The 22,769-nt window shown below is 39.1% G+C and overlaps 1 protein-coding gene across 1 annotated transcript in view; it reads left to right on the top strand.

Moving 5' to 3' along the window:
• LOC116519673 (receptor tyrosine-protein kinase erbB-4-like) overlaps nucleotides 1-22,769 on the top strand; it is a 237,659-nt gene that overhangs the window by 132,668 nt on the left and 82,222 nt on the right. Inside the window, exons 4-6 of the mRNA XM_032233689.1 lie at nucleotides 2,683-2,748; nucleotides 8,771-8,889; nucleotides 12,022-12,163. Coding sequence (XP_032089580.1) covers nucleotides 2,683-2,748; nucleotides 8,771-8,889; nucleotides 12,022-12,163 — 327 coding nt within the window. The remainder of the gene's footprint in view (nucleotides 1-2,682; nucleotides 2,749-8,770; nucleotides 8,890-12,021; nucleotides 12,164-22,769) is intronic.

Genomic DNA, 22,769 nt, shown 5'->3' on the forward strand with positions numbered 1-22,769 from the left:
TCGATTGCTAGTGAGAGTCAGTGTGGAAATAAGAGGAAATAAGAGTTGTCCATGTTGAATTGGATTTGAACCCCAAGTCAAATTGGCCTCATGAATCAGTTTAAGTAGGAAATGCTTTCTTATTCACCAGACTGAGATTTGAGCCTGTCCTTTGGATTATGTCATAATAAACTGAAAAGATTATTTAAAGCATAGACTTATCAAAAGAATAGGATTTAATTTAATTTAATAGGATCAATAGGATTTAATTTTGTCAAAAGCATAACACTCTACTTCACTGGGCAGTATTCCCAGTGACATTCAGTTTCTTCCTTTTTAAACTGAAATATATACTATTTGGATCAGGCAAAATTATTTTTCCTCATATATGAGAGAATAGATCTGAACAGAATTTCGAGTCTTTGCAAGTCTTTACTTACATTTATGTATTTATACCCCTTTTCTTTCATATAAAGTCATAATTCTTCAGTATTTCCTTACTCTCCCTCATTCCTAAATAACCTTTTTTTTCCCTAAGACAGTTTGGTATATCTAATTTTCATATAGAGTGCTTTAGTTGTCACAATTATTGTTACAGGTTAAAGTTCTGTTCTTTGTGCCAGATGGTATTACTTTCCTCTTGATAAGAATGGACCTGTGTGTCATAACTGCAACAGAAGTCTTGATCCCAATAGCCAGATGCTAGGCAATAGCCAAAAATTATATACAGATATAAAAAAGTTTTCATAATTGCTTCAAATGAACCTTGGGCCTGATGTTTTTAATGGAGTGGTTAGAATACATGTGCAACTGTTGTATAACTTAATTAGTAAATTCTAACAATATTATGAGGTTGTCAGAAAATGATGGCATTTGGTTGAGTATATATTATGAATGAAGGCAAATGAATATATATGCGTATATATTCTCCACGACTGTGTGTACTTCTTCAAGTGTGCTTCTTTATAGAGCAGAAATATTTATACTTAGATGTTGCATTAAGAAGAGTAATTCATACCAAAACAGTTTCAAAGCTATTTTACGTGTTAAATATTATCATTGTGTCTCTTTTAAGAAAAGGAAAAGAGCCAAAGTTTAGGATCCATATTTGGAAATCTGAATCAATTTTTTCACTTTATCCCAGAATTCGTGTTTGATCTCCTGGCCAAAAGTTCATGGAAACCTATGTCTTAGCTGTCCTCCTTAGAAAATTTGCTTTCTTCATCATTTATAAAAGCTTGGGGTAAACCAAAAAGAAAGCAGGGGAAAAATTATATTATGTCATTTCTGACATTCTGCAGGCATGTAGAAGCAAGCCAGTACAATTAGGAACATCAACAAATGAACAAATATACAAGTTATTTGTTATACAGCAAACATAATTTTAAGGAGATAAAGAAGTCTCTATTAGTTTGCATAGAAATAAAGGTAAATAAATGTAACTTTCTCCTCAAAATATTGGCCTGGGACAGGACCAGTTACTTGATTTAACTGCATGAAGCAAAGAAATTTGGTGCTTAACAGGAGCTGCCAGAAAGTGGCATTGCAGACAAGATGTTTCAGTCTGACCTTACAAGCAACTACCTGCTGTGCGTATCAAACTGTGGTTGGTCTTGCTATCAAACATTAATCAGTTCTGTCAGAGATGCCTCTCTGCTGTCACTACACAATGATTTCTGGAAAAGATAAATTCAGGTTACATATTAGTATAAGCATCCATTAAGGAAAAACAGTTTTATAGTGGGACCAATTCAGTGGTGGGATTCAAATAATTTACCAACCAGTTCTCTGCCCTAATGACCAGCTGGGTAGGCGAGGCTCAGTGGTCATGTGACCATGTGGGCATGGCCAACACAACGTCACTCAGGTCGATGGGCGCTTCGCCTTAGTTGTTACAATGGTAATAAGGGTTAACTGGAGAGGCAGTTTCTGTAAGCAGGGCAATAAAGATGAGGCTAGAAACAACACCAGAATGTTTCCTTCCTGCCTTCCTTACAGGATTAGCCCTGCAAAGTGGAGAAAAACCAAAGGAGATTTATATATATATATATATATATATATATATATATATATATATATATATATATATATATATATATATATATATATATATATATATATATATATAATATGTTTGCTGATAAATAAATAAAGGGAGACTAGTATAGATCTATTTCAAGCTATTTAGCTCTCATCAGCTAGCCATACCCTTGCTGGGAATCGAACCTGTGCACAAATATAACAAATGTAACAAAAAGGCAACAGTAAAAAATATTGGGTTTCTGTCTGGATGGTCTCTTGTGACGAGCCGAAGGACAGAGAATGGAAGTGTGATCTTCCTCCCACATTTGGGCATACCAGGGGTTGTGACTTTAAATATATATATATATATATATATATATATACCTGCACCTCAACAATAATAAGACCACCCTAAAAAGAAGGTCAATCGCTTTTCTGAGGGGTCAAAAGAAAATAAGACCCTGTCTTATTTTCGGGGAAACACGATAGGAAACATGGCAGATTTTCCAAGGAACCTTTTTTCTTCCCTATATTACATCAGTGGGAAAACATAAATAGTCTCATGAAATTTCCATACTAGATTTCCTAGTATTACCTAGAGTTGTTCTGAGATGAAGCTTAAGGGCACTGAAGAAAATAGGCGGTCAATAATCTCTTAATTTTGCTCTATTCTTTCTAAAGGTGGACAGTGTCACAAATCCTGTGGAAATCGATGTTGGGGACCTTCAGCAGATGAGTGCCAGAGTTGTAAGTATATTTGAATAAGAAATAATTTTAAAGTGAGAAGAAGACATTAAGACAAATCAAAAATTATGCTGTTGACATTATTGAAATTTTTATCAAATAATTAAAGTATGTTATGAAATTTTTGTTTCCTAATTGACATAACTTTACTATGATATGGAAATAAGCAGTGCAATCCTGAAGTAGTAAAATAGACTGTGCCATACATTCAAACTTTAACCTTTTTTTAATGAGAAAGCAATGGAAATAAAACTATCCCACGCTCTTTTTACCTTCTTTTCAAGGAGTTTTGCTAAAGTCAAACAGCCTGCTCAGGAGTCATAGAAATCCCCCCACAATTAGAAAGTGCACAGAGAGCAGCAAGATCTCAAAACAATGTATGGTATTTGTGTTGTCCTTAGAGATCATCACATTGGTTTTAAAGTCTGCATCATGAAAATGTATACATGTATGATTGCTGACATTTAGGAATCTGTCTTACTAGGATCACTGTAAATTCAAATCCTCAGCAACACGAATAACATAGCATCACTGCAATCTTCATGGTTATAGAGCCAAGCCGAGGTGGCGCAGTGGTTAAATGCAGCACTGCAGGCTACTTCAGCTGACTGTTATCTGCAGTTCGGCGGTTCTAATCTCACCGGCTCAAGGTTGACTCAGCCTTCCATCCTTCTGAGGTGGGTAAAATGAGGACCTGGATTATCGTTGGGGGCAATATGCTGACTCTGTAAACTGCTTAGAGAGGGCTGAAAGCCCTATGAAGCGGTATATAAGTCTAACTGCTATTGCTATTGCTATAGACACAAATGCTGAAAACCTGGTGGATAAAAGGAAAGGAGTGGTTGGCATGCATACCAAAATGTTGAAAGGTTTCAACTTAATATATATACTAAATAAATGTTCAGCTAAAAAAATGTGAAGAAGAAAGGTGAGAAAATCTTGGCAGAATAGGCAGAAACATTGACCCTAACTTTGAGTTTTGATATAAAGAAATATCTTCTTGATGCAAAGAAAAGAGGCGGTGATTGACTTACTCAGTGATCTCCATCTATCAAGATCTTGAAAAAGATTCTTAAATCTCTACAAATTAATTTTCCGAATGAGTTCATTTTTCAAGACTTTTTTTCCCATATTCCCAAATTTCAAAGAAGACCGAAACAGTTCCTAAATCAATTCACAAATAGTAATACAGATCATCTTCAACCTACAGCCACTTGTTTAGTGACCATTAAAAGCTACAACTAGAGTGGAAAAGTTCTCACACTTACAACCAACACAGCATCCCCATGGGTTATATGCGTAAAATTCAACTACTTGGCAACTGTTATTTATTTATGATGATTGCAGAATCCCAGGATCATGTGATCAACATTTGTAACCTTTTATTCCCCCCACTGATTTTTTTGGTTTCTGGCAAGCAAAGTCAATAGGGGTAATACACTTAATCACCACGTTAATTTCTGGAGAGCAAACTATTCAAATGTTTGGTGGGAAAAATGGACCTCTAATCATTTCAGATGATATTGTGGAAGTGTTTGTGAATTCAGTAATGAATTAGGAATACTTCCCAGCCTTGCATTTTAAATTGGAAAATGTTTCAATGCATTTATAAGGTGTGTCTCTTTTTCTTTGAGATGAGTATTTTAGATGGGTTTCCTGAAGTTGAGAACTAACTGCCAATTTCCTTAAGGCTTTGTTCTGAAAATATTTATATGTTTGTTTCTTTCCTTCCTTGCTTTTTGTGTAGTTAGCTCCTATCCTATTCAGTTCCTTAAAACCCAAGGATCATACGGTTCTGAAGACCCCGAGTAGTTGAAAATGCCTAATCAAATTGATGGTTGGATGGATAAATACTATGTAATATGAAACAATTAAAAAAATTATCCAAAGGAAACAAAAATAATTACATATATTTCCATAAGATAAAGACAAGTGCATGTGAGCAAAAAACTGAACAATATCTCTAGATCAATTATGTGGATTTAGCATTTTAACTAAAGATCAACATATTTAATTAAAATCCTGGCGTTACACTAATAACTTTACATGTTCCTCTTATTGATTTCAGCTATTTTCCATTTTCTCTGCCACTTGGTAGATTTATAATTCTATGCAACAGAGAATTAAAGGAAACATTTACAATGATTAATTACATGCAACTGTGCAACGCAATTAAGTAATCCAACTATTCCTACCACTTTCATAAATGCCCCTGGAAACCAGTGAGGAGGGAGGCCAAGGGGCATCAGCTTCCATTGTCTGCTGTTCCCAGAGTACCGGAGAACAGACAGATTTAAATAGCAAATAAGTTATTTCTAGTAGTTATGATCTGACCCATTATATGCTTTAGCAGGGTTCCTGTGATTGTTGTGCGCTCATTAAAGCACAAGGACAACTCAACTAATTTATAACAGAAAGGTTTAGAGGGATGCATGCATGTGTGTAAATATATATATATGTATAGTGAAATAAAGCAATTCTGCGTAATGAGTTACTATAGAGTCGTTATTATTTCCATTTAGGCACCACTTGACTCCAAAACAATTCTGAGTGACTCACAATATAACTGACAAAATAAAATGCAGTATGAATAAGGGGGAAAACAGATAAATAAAGAACAAGTAAATACAGAGAACAATATGGTGAAATTTCCCAATAACCAGAAAGCATGTGCAAACACTTTATTCTTGCATTATAGGCACAAAGTACATATAAGTAGGACCCAGGTAGCAGGAGAAGATTTGAGTGATTATTAAAAATGTCAAAATACAGAAAATATATTTACTTATTTTAGGAACAGAAGGTTTATTAGAGTAACAGTAATTCATTCTACCATAGAATGCTCTCATAGAAAAGCCAAAACAGAACGTTAAAAGTGGCCTCAGTGAGTTTAGCCATTAATATTGCTGTGGCAGTTCTCTGATATTAACAAAATAGCTGGAAGAATCAAGAGGGACCCAGAGGTTGGTGATTATTTTAGCTTGTTCTGGCCCAAAGGTTAGTCAAAATGTGTAAATTACAGCAGTTGGTCATGCTAATGATCTGTCTTCACATTCTCAGACACTTCCACAGTGGGAAGAACTCTGCCAATTGATAACAAGCAGCAAGGATTAAATAGGTGGAACTCTTGCAAAGAAGATGAGTGAAAAACGTATTCTTAGGTATAGCAATTTTTTATCTGAATTTCAAGACAAGGAAGAGAGAACTTTCCAAGGATGTTCTCAACGTGCTAACAAAGTCAAGATGGTGGCCACAATAGCGCAATTGAAACTCTGCCTGTGTTTATGGGCTACACATGGCCATCATTTTAGCTCCCCCCAGATCCCCCAGGGACTGCCTCAATTGTACCTCAATTGTAAATGGACAGGAATCAAAATCTGTTTCTTAATACAAACCTTAATGAGAGTTTTTTACTAAGAATGCTCCTAGTTCTGTAATCTTCTAAACCCGTATATCAATAAATAGATTACAAAAAATATGACATTTGACTCTGAATTTTATTCAAAAGATGCCCTTTTGTGAGAGGAGTTGTTTAAAAAGCTTTGTTGCAGTTGAACATTATTACCTGTTATTGTATATGTTTCTGTCTTCCATTTGTAATATTTAAAATTGTATCAGGGTGAATTTAGCTTTCATGTTTACTTCCCTAATGGCATTTGCTCACTGTATCTTTATCTGTACCCCTCCCTTTATATTTATCACTCTGTCATAAGAGCCAATTACACCTTTTGAATGTCATAAAACATGTAACTGAAATATACTTTTCTGCGATTTTATCTGATGTGAATCAATATCTAGTATAATGTATTAAACTATGTAACAAAAATGCTGATTGAATCACAGAAGAGATACAAGGTCTGCCCAGGGGATTTACAGCCTTTTTCCAGCCTTAAACTTTGTCAAAAAGCAAGTTTTACTAAAACCATGCTTCTAAACAGATGTGCATAAAACTGAACACTGATTTTCATTTTATGTCTTGCAAAGGAGAGGCTGCAATGAATGTACAGAACAATCTGTCCACTGAGAGCATAACTAAGTAGTCTATACTTACACCCAAGTTACATCAAACACAACTCAGAACTAAAACATTAAATTGAAGTCTGGTCTATAATTACTAGCTCTCTTTTTTTGAGGTTTTATGATTGTACAGTTCTGGGCAAAATTCTAAATTCAGGATGGGGGCAGAATAAAGAAAGATACTAGCTTGAACAAAATGAAACTCAATTCTTTTTTTACAAAAGGTAAAGGAGTATAATAACATACCAAACACCTGTGCTTAATTACCTGAACACATTTCTACAATAAAGAGTAAAAATTGATTATTTACAATTCACCAGTTTTACACTGAATGCAAGACAAGGTTGAAACCAACACTAAAATTGAGGAGAAAGTTGGAATCGTTTTATTCTTGAACAGTTTATTTCTGGCTCAGTGTTAACAGACTGACAAATTCTGATTTGGCTTGGACCTAGAGCATATCTTCCTATCTTTAGGAGAAAGATCTTCAGGGATATATTATTTGCTTTCACTTAATTAGTTCAATACAAATTCAATTCAAATGTAACTGATTCAGTTCAGATATAATTTAATTCAGTTGAATTTGTGCAAAGTTAACTTGTTGATAGTCTCTTATTTCCTTACCTGTTGTTAGTATGTTTCTATCAGTATTAAAAATAATAATGGGATTTCTTATAAATGCATAATTGCAATTTAAATATCCAAAGAAATAACAGATCAAGAAACAAATAGATTATCCTACTTTCCTTTGAAGCAATCTGCTTTTCATCTTGGAAACTTCAGCTCTGGCTTGCTCTGGCTTAGGACTTGACCCTGAGTTAGTTTAGTTTAGTTTTAATTTATTTATATTTATTTATTTATATTTATTTATGAGCTTAGGACCAAAAGCCATAGCAATGGCAGAGAAGAGAACAGTTTGCAAGTAGCTTTCAACAATGTTTTTAAATGAACTTTCTTTTTAATTTTCTTTTGCGTATTCTTTGTCACTTTTTTTAAAAAAATATCAGAACTAAAAGTCTACTTCTCTCTGATATAAATGTTGGAAAAGATGGTTCATTCCCACAACTGTCTGTATATTAGTGATTAGATTAGAAGATATCTAATACCTTCATTTCACCATCACAACTCTATATGTAATATGGCAATATATAATTGAGATAAATAAATGTATTTCATTATCATTTTAATGAACTCCCCCATGAACTCCAGTGGTAACGGTAAGCAGTTTGATTAGATCCCTGTTCTGACCCCCCTCGTCCTACACCAAAGTACGCCGAGACAAAGATACTGCAAGGATTTATTGACACACAGACAGGACCTTGGCAGCAATCCAGCACAGACAATACATTGCCAGCAATCCAGCACAGACTAACCTTGGCAGCAATCCAGCCTGCCAAGCTAGCCCAAGAGTTCTCCAGCTCAAGTGAATTATGTTGAATCCTGCAAAAGGGGCGTTTGCACAAGCATTCCTTTTATAGTCTTGAGAGGAGCCTAATTACCACCAGCTGAGTGCAATTATCTCCTGTAACTGCGCAACTGTTCCTTCCGCCTATTATGCCGGGCATCCAGGAACAATTCCCTTGTCTGCTCCCCACTGCTGACGTCCGGATCACACTCCCTTGTCTCCTCCCCACTGGTCCAAGGCTCAGGTGCCTCCTGGTGGCCAACCAGCCTCTCTGCGCTCTGCTCGGAGTCAGAAACCTGTCCAGGGTCCTCTACATCTCCAGAGCTGACTCATAGGGCCCCTCGCTGTCGAAGTCTGGTGGCAGCTCCAACGGCTCCTGCTGGACCACAACAGATCCCCAATGTCTACATTTTCTCCCACTTTACTTGAAAAGATATTTGCTTTAGTGTTCACCTTTTTTTTCTGCCAGGTCAACTAATTGGTATCTGTGGAAGAGCACCTCATCAGTTCTTGCAGCTTTGTGTTTTTTCAGTCCATTTGCAACCTAGGCCGTGTTTCCTGATTTCTCTTCTCATCTGTGTATTTTTCTTCTGTCCCCTCTAGTAACGAAAGTGGTGTGTGCAGAGCAGTGTGATGGGCGATGCTATGGACGATCGGTCAGCGAATGTTGTCATCGAGAATGTGCAGGAGGCTGTTCCGGACCTAAAGACACTGACTGCTTCGTAGGTTTCAAAAGTCTTTCTTTCGTGCCACTTTTTTCATTGTGGTATTTTACTCCCAAGAAATTTGTAAACATGTTTTGGACTTTTATTATATTGCATATAGAGCAGTGTTTCTCAACCTTGGCCACTTGAAGATGTCTGGACTTCAACTCCCAGAATTCCCCAGCCAGCAAATGCTGGCTGGGGAATTCTCGGAGTTGAAGTCCAGACATCTTCAAGTGGCCAAGGTTGAGAAACACTGATATAGAGTGTGAGATATCCACCAGACATCTTAGCATTCGTATTTTCTATTATGTTCCAGTTACTTACCACTTATTTCATCCATTCAACGTTTATAAGTTTTGCAACTAGAGATTTGTAGCAATTTATTGGTGAGAATTTCATCCTGCATTATTTACTTGCCTAAAATTAACAGGTTACAGATGTGGGTGATTCATTTGGAACTTTGATTTTAATTGAAATATAATGCACACATCAGAAATAACTTCAATCATGTTTCCCTAAGAACAATCACCAATGTTTTCTACCTAAGAAGGCAACTTCCATTTCTTCCTTGGTGGTCTGTCTTCTATTCGAGGCAGCTACTGATTTCATTCCCAAGATACCCAAAGAATGCACTGCTATACCTATGTCCATGCTTCAGATTTTTGGGCTCATTAGAGCAGAGATTATGCCATGGGGACAGCAAACTTTTTCTGATTACCCTGGTGGACTTTTAAAGAAAACATTCCCTTTCACAGTCTTCACAAGGAAGTTCTCTGCTATATAAAGGGTTTTAGGCATTGAGAGATATAAGAAATATGAAATCCATGAGAATCCTGCCATTTTATTTTATTGTTAGCCAGGTCTTCTAAAATCCACTATATGTGGGAGTTTTTGGGTGAAGACTAGATCCAATGTAGCTTTTTATCATATTACTCCTCTTTTGGTCAATTTTTTATAACTCTTAATAAGTTGCAAGTGCTTTAATTCTATTATTTCTTTAAACATAAGTTTATATTTCATTGCAGGGGGTTTGCTTGCACAGGAAACATAAAATATAACCACTACCACAGTAATAATGATTAAAATATTTTTTGGCAACATTTGAAGTTGAAGAACCAATTGAGTACATATTTGAGAAATTGGAATTAGGAATCGCTCAGATGAACAAAATAATAGTTATTTAATTCCAGAGCTAAAATTAAAGTGAAAAATCAAATTCAAAGCTGGATTTGCGGATGTACAGTATATTTCAAGCTGGGGCTTGAATTGCAGAGCGTAAATTTGGAGATTGTTTCAGAAGATGACATTCAAGGCAGAATCCCTTTCTATAACCAAAATCTGCCACTCACTGGCATCACTTTATCATGCAATTTGAACTCTTGGTATCACCCTACCAACAAATACTTGATTAAAATCAGAAATGAGAAAACATGGAAGAATAAGTAATATGTCACTTTGATTAGTGGAAAGTTTGTAGCTAGGGCTGCTGATGGGATTTACTATCCTGTCCCATACATAAAAAGAACTTTGCAAACCTTGATTTCAACCTTGCAAAGAGAAAGAAACCCTGCCTGTCACAACTATGCAGCTTTCACTCTGCTGCCCCAGAAGGAATGAAGCTGAATCTGGCTGAAAGGAGTGGTGGGATTCAGCCGGTTCGCACCACTTACGTTTCTGAGCAGTTTGGTGAACTGGATGTTGGAAGAAATCATTAGGGCAGAGAACCAGTTGTTAAATTATTTGAATCCCACCACTGGATGAAAATACCTAAAATGATGAACCAAAAAGAGTTGAGGGAGGACAGTTCTCTTCCTTTGGCCATCATGTGTTTATTTTAAAGCTGTCCTTAAAGGTGAAAACTTTGTGGTGAAAACATGAAAGTTAGGTGGAATGAGAGATACTAGGGGCAAAATGACAGTTTATCAACTGGGCATTGTAAAAAATGTAAATGCAAAGTCTTCAGAAGAAAAGTAGCTTTCAGGAACTAATTTAACATTGTCAGGTCTGTAAAAACTATTTGGTGGCATCTTAAGCTTCTTCCCAGTGATAGTTACCAGATCCTCTCTTTGCATATGTGCCTATATTTTTCAGGCCAGGATAAATCCAGTTATAGGCATTGTACTTTCCACTGGGTTTGACCTATATAGTCCATCCTTATGCTTAAACATTCAGGCATCTGAATGAAAATGCTGAGTTTCTTCTTGAACCCAGAGCAGGCAGATTAATCTACAATGAACTTGCAGCCACCCTATTCAATGTGGCTTTTTTGTGTGTCTGTGGCCTGGAAAGGGCAACTAAACAGCACTTGATAACAGGCATAGGAGAGATCCTAAGCTGTTACTCCGATCCGTTATCTGCAATTCAGCTGAAGGGGCTGTCAGATACAGGTTGAACAAGGTTTTGTAGCCATAACCTTTAAAAAACGTTTTTCATTATGCAGTTACTGTGCAATTTGTTGCAATGACAAATTTATCCATTATCGTCTGGAAAGACAATAGTAGCTAAAAATGGAATTAGTAGAAAGAAGTAAGTGAATAATTAACAATATTCCAACACAATGAATTAAGAGATGTTCTAACACAGACTGCTTGCTTCAACCTATAATACTCTACTGTGAAAATTGCTAGACAAGACAGTCACCTGTCTTTCTCTGTGTGCTGGTAAGTATTCCTTTACATGGGCACTCTTCAAAGCAAAGAGGTGTGCATCTCTGCACCTTTACTGTTTCAGCAGATTTACTCACAGAGTTCTCACAAAGAACCGTGAGAAATGAAATTAAACTGAATGTAAATAGGCTTCCAGATTTTTTTGTGCCTTCCTTCATCAGTTTGACATTTAGTCTTGCTAATTTAAGATGTCTTTCACCATAACATATAGATGTCCGGACTTCAACTCCCAGAATTCTGGGATTTGAAGTCGGGACATCTTCAAGTTGTCAAGGTTGAGAAACACTGATCTAAAGAGTGTTGACATTTACCTTTCTCATATCAAGTTGCTCCCTCCACTGCCTTCTTTATAAGTTCTTTCTGTCTAGAGTTGCTAATAGCCAAACAAGGTTTTCCTACAGTTGTAGTCAGATTTTACTTACCATAATGCCAGTTCACTAAATGCCAATGAAAACTCTGAGAGCTGTTTCTTCATTTCCAGGCCTGCATGAACTTTAACGACAGTGGCGCCTGTGTCACCCAATGCCCACAGACTTCAGTCTACAATCCTGCCACCTTCCAGATGGAAACCAATCGAGATGGCAAATATACTTATGGCGCCTTTTGTGTCAAAAAGTGTCCACGTAAGTTACAGCAGAGTTATTTTTTTTTCTCAGTCAAACACCTTTATTTTAAACTCCCGTTATCCATAACGTAAGAAATTATTGCACCCAAGTTAAATATGAAATTGCAGCATTAATTCAAGTTAATAGTTTTAATTTGAAAATTAGTTTTAAAACCAGTGGTTTTATTTTGAATGTATACATTATTCTAGGAACAGCATTTTGGGGGGAGCTGACATTTTAATAAGACCTTTTGCTTAAGAACTAAAACTGTCTTAAATATTATAGGTTTCATAGTCAAAATTTCAGGTTACTTGCATCCAATAATATACAAGAACTGCATGGCAAAGGTCAGATTTGGAGAACTTCCTAACATTTTCTTTTCCTTAAAAGGTTTCATTTTTGGTTTAAGTTTAAGTTTAAGTTTTATTTTATTTATATGCCGCCCTATTCCCAAAAAGGGACTCAGGGCGGCGAACAACGTAAACGGGAAAGGGAAACATACAAGTACAAAATAGACATTTAAAATGACCAACAACCACACCTGTCGAGAGGGGAAGGGAACTCATCAACCCCAGGCCTGCCGGCACAGCCAGGTTTTGACGGCTTTCCAAAAGGCCTAGAGAAAGGTGAGGGTCCGAATCTCTGCGGGGAGTTCGTTCCAAAGGGCCAGAGCTGCCACAGAGAAGGCCCTCCCCCTGGTAATAGCCAGATGGCATTGGCTGGTAGACGGAACCCGGAGGAGGCCGACCCTGTGCAATCTAATGGGTCTTTGGGAGGTAATTGGCAGCAGGCGGTCTCTCAAGTTTGCATAACGTATAAGTGAAAATTATATTTATGTTTGTCCTTTCCTTGGAATTTTGAAGTGCAAGTCTGGTGGTGTCAGTCATCACAAATTTATTACTATTTAAGAGGGCTCACAATTTTGTGTTAGAATTCTGTACCCCATTCTACACATTAAATACATTCTGGGATTGGTCCATAGAAAACCTGCAACTGCATCATAATAGGGATGAATCCCAGATCTTGTCTTGGTGTTAAGTAAAGACTTGGTCTGGTGAGGAAGTGAGATGCCACAATATGCCAGATCAGAACCATTTTGCCTCCTCGGGGATGAGAAAAACCCTATCAAATGCAGTGAGGTAGATCAGAAACATACCTTTGTTTCAGGCAAAACCTGAAATAGCAAAATCTCAGACAGGCCCCAAGAGAAATGCCTCCAAGCATTAGCCAAGCAAAGGCATTTGAAGTTAAACGTGAGAGTGTAGCTTTCAGAAACTGAATGGCTTCTAAACTGGGGCCACCTGTAACATACTGAATTTCTCACATAGGAGTTTTTTTTAACCTTGATTTGAACTGATGCAGTATCTATTGTGGTGACCACATCTGCTAGTCTCCCACAACACAACCATGTTGTTTTTGCTCAGATTCAGAGGTAGTTGGTAGCCCATGTATTACTACATTTCCCATTGTACCAACCATGATGCCTGGCATTCACAAACCCAGTTATCAAAACCTTAATGTTTTGTTTTTGTTTTTTTTTTATCAAGAAATTACAATCTTTCTTCTGTAAAACTTAACTTGGACAATCATTGCAAAGATTCATGTAACAACTATGACCTGCAGAAGCTGGCTAGTATCCTATTCTCATTATTAATTGTTTCAGGGCTTTTGCTGTTATTGTTGTGTATTTTATTTTTGTGTTGTGTATTTTAAATTTTATTTTTGTGTTTTATTGCTATTTCTGCACTTTAAATTCTGAATTTTGTTTTGTTAATCTGAGACTTTAAATAGATTCTGAAAAGTATACTCTCAAAAATTCTGAATATGTTCCTGTTTAATTGTATTTATCTTACTAACTTCTTTTACTGGAAGAACTCATCTGGAATCTAAACAGTTTCAGTTTCAGTTTTGGTTTATTTGTATGCCGCCCTTCTCCAGGAGGGACTCAGGGCGGCGAACAACTCAAAGGGGAAAGGGAACATAAACAACAGTACACATAATTAAAATACACGAAAATCACACGGCCATACCAGTCAAGAGGGGAGGGGAACTCATCAACCCCAGGCCTGCCGGCACAGCCAGGTTTTGACGGCTTTCCAAAAGGCCTAGAGAAAGGTGAGGGTCCGGATCTCCGCGGGGAGTTCATTCCAGAGGGCCGGAGCTGCCACAGAGAAGGCCCTCCCCCGGGTAGTAGCCAGGTGGCATTGGCTGGTGGACGGAACCCGGAGGAGGCCGACTCTGTATGATCTGACGGGTCTTTGGGAGGTAATTGGCATCTTTGTATATTAGATGCAGCCATATGTAGAAATATTAACATGTTGGGAAGCTCTACTTTAGTCAAGGATGAGGTAATCCTTAAATCCCCATGTCCCACAGATTGCCTCTTATCATTCCAAGATGTCTCTTAACACCTGGATTACATGTCAGTTTTTGAAATGTTATATTAAACAATGGCAAAAATCTGGAAGAACTTTTAGCATGTGTCAATGTGTTTCAGTTGCTACTATAATTCCACTATAGCCTATAGAACCCAAATTTAAATTCTGAATATATAAAAAGGATTATAATTTCCAGGCAAAAATGGGCAGTTTTAACACTGTAACAATTTCAATCATTCATTCTGTCCATAAAAAAAAATTAAGCCCTTAATCCAGTTATGATGACAAGACAATCTCAAAGTTTGTTCTTAGAACTTTTAAAGGAATAGAATATCTAACACATAGTCCACAAGTTACAACAGCAGTTGGGAACAGAATTTCTGTCACTAAACAGTGCAGTCATGAAGTGTAATGTCACATGACCACATTGCTTAGTGATGGACAGTCCTGATACTCCCGTTGTTAATCAAATCCCACCAGTCTTTAGGCAAAGACCAAGATGATTCAAGTAGTTGAAGATGATTCAAGTAGTTGAATGATTCAAGTAGTTTCCAGGTTGGTTTCTCCCAACCCCAACTCTTAGTAAAATAAGGGAATGCCTCCACTTCAAGGCCCTCCCACCTGCCTATCTCATAAGTGCAGGAAGGTTGCCAAGTGCCCATATTTTGATCATGTGACCACAGGGTCACTTCAACACTATCATTTTGGGAACCATGTATACCTACCATTGGGTTCAGCACTACTGTAACTTTGAACAGTCTCTGAATGAATGGTTGTAACTTGAGGATTACCTGCATCCTGTTTCAAATTTGCTGTACAGCCCCACCCAAGATGTGGGGCAACTGAGAACAGTCTAAATTCCAGGTTGTCTCTGATGCCAGTCACTGATTTTAATCTGCCCACCGCCAGGAGTTCGATCCTGTCATCTCAAGGTTGACTCAGCCTTCCATCCTTCCGAGGTCAGTAAAATGAGGAACTGGATTGTTGTGGGCAATATGCTGGCATTTGTAAAGCACTCAGAGAGTCCTGTAAAGCACTATGAATGGATATAGGTCTAAGTGCTAGTACTATTCCAATGTTCCTCTTACTATCAGTGTATGTTACCAGACTGAGAAATTCCCAAAGGTAGATAGGCAGGCAGGTAGATATGTAGGAAGGGGTTTGTGTGTGTGTATCATTCACCATTTTAAATGTGCTGCCTTCCTCTCCATCCAGAGCATTAAGCCACTAAGCTACATTGGTATTGTGAATGAAATTTGGTGGAGAATTTTGAATAGATGATGGAGCCGTTTAGCGACCAAATTCTACCTCAGGGGAATTAAACACCACCCCAATTTACCTGATTCACCTCTGGCTTTGGAGGTGGGGGTGCCAAGTGGAGCATAATTTACAAAATGAGAACAGGTTTTGAAATACAGAAGCTTTGTTGTCTGATGCTGAATTTTCTACCCCTTTAACTAGAAGTGCAAATTGATCTGTTGAGGGCTTGTTGTTAAGGAGCCGAGGTGGCACAGTGGGTAGAGTGCAGTACTGCAGGCCACTTCAGCTGACTGCTATCTGCAGTTCGGCGGTTCTAATCTCACCGGCTCAAAGTTGACTCAGCCTTCCATCCTTCCGAGGTGGGTGAAATGAGGACCCAGACTGTTGTTGGGGGCGATATGCTGACTCTGTAAACCGCTTAGAGAGGGCTGAAAGCCCTATGAAGCGGTATATAAGTCTAACTGCTATTGCTATTGTTATGCAGCAGATACAATATCAGTGGATGGGCAGGTAATGTTGGTTACGCTATTAGAATAAGTTGGCAGTATGAATTAGTGTGGGCTGCACACTGAGGGGTCAACCTGACCAATTCTATTCTGTTTTGCAAATTTCTGAAATACACACACTCCAGGGCTTTGCTACCAGGCATAAATACATTTAAACTACTGATGGTTGTTGTTGTTTTTTACTTCTGGCTTTCAGCCAAAAGCTATTTCTTGCTTCTGTCACAAGCTAAGTATTTTTTTTTAATCTGCTCTGAGGCAATTCCCCAAAGTGTGAATAGCTAGGTGATAATGGCCAGCATAGACTTGATAAAATGTGTCAGTGAAACTGAATACTTTGATTAGGCTCAGGCCTCAAAGCTGGGGGAAAAAAAAGAAGATTTAGGGCAGTAGTGTTTCTCAACCTTGGCAACTTGAAGATGTCTGGACTTCAACTCCCAGAATTCCCCAGCCAGCGAATGCTGGCTGGGGAATTCTGGGAGTTAAAGTCCGGACATCTTCAAGTTGCCAAGGTTGAGAAACACTGATTTAGTGCAACCTTTTTCAATCTTCTCCAAGCAAAATATATCGGTTGGGTGGGGGGGGGAGGAGTTGAGTAGATGTTCTTCACCGTAGAAGTCACTAGGATTGCGCAATACGGGGACAGAGAAGAAGAGTCAGCTTTAAGGGGTGGCAGGCAGTGACTATGTTTGTGCTCAAGAACGTTCAGAAAAATAATTTGTGCATCAAATCTGAAGCATGGCATATGTTTAATCTACTGTATACTTACTGTTGGAAGAAATGTCCATCTAGGTTTAGTTCCAAGTGGGGAGAAAGACACTGGAAACATGGAAGCTGCTTGGAAAGATGGTTTAATGATGGACAGGACTACATGGTTTGAGTTCCTGGGCAAAGAAAAAGCGCATAAGTGGGAGAGAGAGAGAGAGATTTATACCCTTTCTTGGGCTCCGCCTTGGCGCTTCCTGTTCCTGTGTAAGAAATGTATTCTGATTGGTTGCCAGACTCCCATGGGACCATGCAGGGGTAACTTTGTAGTGTCTTGAGTCCCAAGCTTGGTTGAGTCTTGCTGGGTAATGTGATCTTTCCAGGTGCCATGTGGTGACTTCTGTTGCTGGATGGGTGAAGGGCTAATCCTACCCTCGTTGGATCTTGGGTGAGGGCATTTGCTTATGAATAGACCTAGCTATCTCTTTATCTCTGAAGTGCTGGCATCTCCTGTGGGCTAGAGCCGAGGTGGTGCAATGGTTAAATGCAGCACTGCAGGCTACTTCAGCTGACTGCAGTTCTGCAGTTCGGCTGTTCAAATCTCACCGGCTCAGGGTTGACTCAGCCTTCCATCCTTCCGAGGTGGGTAAAATGAGGACCCGGATTGTTGTTGGGGGCAATATGCTGACTCTGTAAACCACTTAGAGAGGGCTGAAAGCCCTATGAAGTGGTATATAAGTCTAACTGCTAGTGCTATTGCTATTGAGGAGGGTGAGAGCTATTAGGAGTGAGTCTGCTTCCTGCCCAAAAAACATGTTGCTCAATTTCTCATCCAGGAAAATATAATATTCTGCCCTTTTTTAATATTTCCTAGAATGTTTCATTTTCCCAGCAGAGGGGTGGGTGATAATTTCCTACACTACTAAAAGCCTCATTGTCATGTCCTTTAACTGGATGAGTGGTACAATTTTTGAACCAGGGTAGCTCAAACTCTGGGGACCCATATGGCACCTGAGGGAATGACATTTGGGGAAGTAGTGGTTGTGTTACTGCTACTGGTCCCTGCGAAGCCGCCGCTGCTGCTGCTGCTGCAGTCCCGTGGGATTCATTTCAATGCTCTGTGACAGTTTTGGAGCGACACTCGCAATCCCTTGCTTCCTGCCAACTAAGCAGCCACCGCTAACCTGCCTGCTAGGAAGGAAAGGAGGAAAGAAGGAAAAAGGGGAGAAATAGCAATAGCAGTTAGACTTATATACCGCTTCATAGGGCTTTCAGCCCTCTCTAAGCGGTTTACAGAGTCAGCATATCGCCCCCACAGTCTGGGTCCTCATTTCACCCACCTCGGAAGGATGGAAGGCTGAGTCAACCCTGAGCCGGTGAGATTTGAACAGCTGAACTGCAGATAACAGTCAGCTGAAGTGGCCTGCAGTATTGCACCCTAACCACTGCTCCACCTCGGCTCAGGGAGGAAGGAACCCCGTGCACCATTTCCAGCCCATGCCATGCCCACACAGGCTTCCCCTACATGTGCTTGTTTCCCCTTCAGCACCTTTTGCACACGCCCAGACACTCTCCCTCGTATGTGTGCCCCTGCATGCGTGCCTTCCCTGATCCGCACATCATTTCTTCTGCACACTCCCTTCCCAACCCACATGGCACTTCTAATGCACCTTCGTGTTCTGTCTCTCATTCGCATCCCCATGCGCCCCTTCATTCTCTCCCCCACCTGGCAGTAGTCACTTCTCCACCTATTCTCTCTTTCTCTCTTCAAACTCCCCACATAGGGAATAAATGGGGAAGCTGGCAAGATTGGGAGGGAGGGAGGGAGGGAGGGATATGTCTGAGGCTCCCTTCCAGCTTCACACAAGGAAATTCAACATGGTCATTCTGTTTCTCTTACGATGGTAAAGAAACTGTCAGCCTCTGCTTTGCTGCTGCATCGGCTGCCATTGAAACGGGGAGGGGGGGGCATGGTATTTGGGAGGGGAATACTAATTGTGCTGGAGAAAGATTCTGGAGTTTTGCTGCCTGTCTTACTGCGCATGCGGAGGAGGTTTCCCGCCAAGGCCAACGGCACCGGCATTCCATCTTGGTGATGCCTTTCGAAGTTATCTCGCACCTGACATTTGGGAGAATTATGATTGGACTGTACATATCAGCTATGGTAGATCATCCATGTACATGGGATGCCAAGGGGAGGGGAATGAATTATACAATATATTATTCGCTTTCGCGCCTAAATAATCAGACTTGGCTTTGCTACGCTTCTATTCATTTATAATTAGTAAAAGTACACTTGATTTCTATCAATGGAGTCTTGTGGTTTTCTTTCCTGATTATCCAATGAAGGAGTGCTGACAGAAACACCTCTGAAATGATGATCTACCAGAGCAGGGGTTGCCTAGCATATAATACAATAATAAATTGTTTATTCAGCTGTGGGGAGATGAACTTAGTTCATTTTTGCAGCTAATTTGCAACTGTTTAATCTTTCACTGTTTTTAAAGAAGTTCAGCAAACTGCCTGCTGGATTAAAAGTTTCCGACCTGCCCATTATGTGACTTTCGTATTCAGGACATTTGGAACCTAAGGAAGTCTGTTTGTTACATGATCCTCTTGCCCAAGTAGTTTTTATGCCCAGTACATTTTTAAAAGGTGTTTCTTAAAAAGAAAACTATTCATGATATTGGATGAAATCACTTCATAAAGCAATACTGAACTATAAGGCGAAATAGTTAAAATATCCTGAATGCCCTCTAAATTTAGCTGGGGAATCTGATGATTAGCTGGTCTTCACTTAAGGCAAATGTTTGTCCTACTGTGATTTCACTTTGGATAAATTGTAATCTCCTCTTCCAGGGGAAAATCCAGAATGAATACTTGAAAAAAAACAATTAAGCAGTTATTTTGTTCATCACAGTCTTTGGGATCATTTTGAGATTTGAGATTTGAGAAGTTTATTTATATGCCACCCTTTTCCCTGGGGGGACTCAGGGCGGCTTACAACTCGAAAAGGGGGGGGGGAAACAAACATTTAACACGTAGGACAATACGTCATTAAAAAACACAACATTCATACCATTCGGGTGGGTTACAGTCTTTATCCCCAGGCCTGACGGGATAGCCAGATTTTGAGGGCTGTGCGGAAGGTCTGGAGGGTGGTGAGGGTTCGAATCTCCACGGGGAGTTCGTTCCAGAGGGTCGGAGCTGCCACCGAGAAGGCTCTCCTCCGCGTAGTTGCCAGTCGACATTGACCGGCAGATGGGACTTGGAGGAGGCCTAATCTATGGGATCTAATAGGTCAAGTGGAGGTAATTGGCAGTAGGCGGTCTCTCAAGTACCCAGATCCACTACCATGAAGGGCTTTATGGGTGACAAGTAGCACCTTGAAGCGTACCCGGAGATCGACAGGTAGCCAGTGCAGCTCGCGGAGGATAGGATTTCATATTCATTTCATTACAGTAACAAACAAACAATATCCTTCAATCGTTGATATGTTTTTTTTTGGAAATTCTGGTGCCAGCCAGGAACTTAAGAATTACCCAAACAGTTCTGATAAATATAACAAGTAAGACTTACCAGTTATATTTCTGGTAAGACTGGTCTATCGGGGCTACCTGGTCTACCCAAATATGGGACAGAGCATAAAGCTTCCACTTTTGCCTTTCAGCCCCAATCCAGGAACCTTCGCAGGCAGTTGCTTCTGCAACAAGCTATTTTGTTTATTTAAATTTAAATTTACCAACCAAAGAAATAAAGGGAGCCTAGTATAGCTATTTCCAGCTCTCTTCAGCTACCTTCAGCTATCCCCTTCTGGGATTTGAACCCAATCCGTTTGCATGTTAGGCAGATGTATTAACTTCACTCACTTCCTCACTTTCCCGGCTGTACCAGAGGGGAGATGAAGAGTTTTTCCAGTGAGTCCGACTGTTTGCCTAATACGTAAATGGCCCAGGTTTGAATCCCAGAAGGGTATGGCTAACTGAAGAGAGCTAATCAGCTTGAAATAACTATACTAGTTTCCCTTTATTTCTTTGTCAGTAAATGTAAATTTATCCAACAAGATGTTTTTAAATAAATCCATAGCTGATATGATTCAACTATTTAATTCTTTTAAAAATATGTTTCATTTTTTTTTGTTATCTCACCTAATGTGCCAATAACTATAGGAATGGCTTTCCATTATCTGTTACACAGTGGTGGGTTTCAAAAATTGTTCGAACCTACTCTGTGGGTGGGGCATCTTTTGTGGGAGTGGCTTGCCACCCATGTGACCGGATATGAAGATGCCGACAACACTTGTCAGAACCACCTTAAATCACCTCACACACAGCACTGGCATGCATAAGAATATGATGTCAACTTGTTTTTTAAAAGGCATCTTTGGTTTGCGTTAAAACAACTTCTACACACGCAATGTTCTGATTGCACCACAAACGCAGTAGTCATCCTTGCCTTTCACAGAGGCACTGAGTTTTATAAATATGAGCATGATAGTGTAGAATAATCATATCCAAGGACCAGTGGTGGGTTTCAAAAGAGTTTGGAACCTCTTCTGTAGGTGTGGCCTGCTTTCCGGGTCCACTGGTGGAACCTCTTCTAACCGGTTCGGTAGATTTGACAAACCGGTTCCACCGAATAGGTGCGAACTGGTAGGAACCCACCTCTGCTGTTACAAAATAAAAGGGTTTTTTCCATAATCAACCCAGTTTGATTATTAGTTGTCCATGTTTTGTAATTACTATCAAATTATTTTTCTTTAATTCTGCTATCCGTGAATACAGTCACATCTATAAAATACTCTTTTCAATTATGGTTGCATCTGCTGTGTTGCTAAAATAAGTTTCTCATAAAATCCCATAAACTTTAACATAATTTTTAGCAACTTTTTCAATTATGTAATTATACCCTGTTGAGGAAACTTGGAAATTAAAATTTTGGCACAGATTCCTGTACATCATAGTAACTAATCTGTCATGATGTTTATAGGCAATTTTGTTGCATCCACTGACTGATCACATAATCCACAGTTTCATCTCTTTCTTTTTAAAAAAAAAATGTGTTTCTTGCTCCTTTAAGCATAGTGAATCCTTGATTTAATTTCATATGTTTGTAATGTTCATTTTAAATGTTTAATGTTTATTTTAAACTTTCTTTTAAAAAATGTACTGGCTATGCAATAGTTTCTAAGTGATTTTCTAGTAATTGAGTTTTACAGTGTTGTGGGTTTTTGTGTGTGTGTGTGTGTGTGTGTGTGTTTTTGCTACTTTCAGGATTCTTAGCAGTGGTGGGATTCAAATAATTTACCAACCAGTTCTCTGCTCTAATGACCAGCTGGATAGGCGGGGCTCGGTGGTCATGTGATCATGTGGGCGTGGCCAAGTCAATGTCACTCAGGTCGATGAGCACTTCACCTTAGTTGTTACAATGGTAATAAGGGTTAACCGGAGAGGCACTTTCTGTAAGCAGAGCAATAAAGATTAGGCTAGGAACAATACCAGAATGTTTCTTTCCTGCCTTCCTTACAGGATTAGCCCTGTAAAGTGGGGAAAAACAAAAGGAGATTTCTTCCAACAACTGGTTCTCCAAACTGCTTAGAAAGTTACCAACCGGTTCTCCCGAATAGGTGCGAACTGGCTGAATCCCATCACTGGTTCTTAGGCTTCTTTTGGTAACTGTGATAAGCATTTTCACTTTGTATCCTTGGAAATAAGCATTTAAAGCACAACTTCTGCAAATGCCTCTTTTACATGCAGTAACACCCTCAATTTTTTCATG

This window comes from Thamnophis elegans, chromosome 1 (assembly GCF_009769535.1).
Source record: "Thamnophis elegans isolate rThaEle1 chromosome 1, rThaEle1.pri, whole genome shotgun sequence".
NCBI lineage: Eukaryota > Metazoa > Chordata > Lepidosauria > Squamata > Colubridae > Thamnophis > Thamnophis elegans.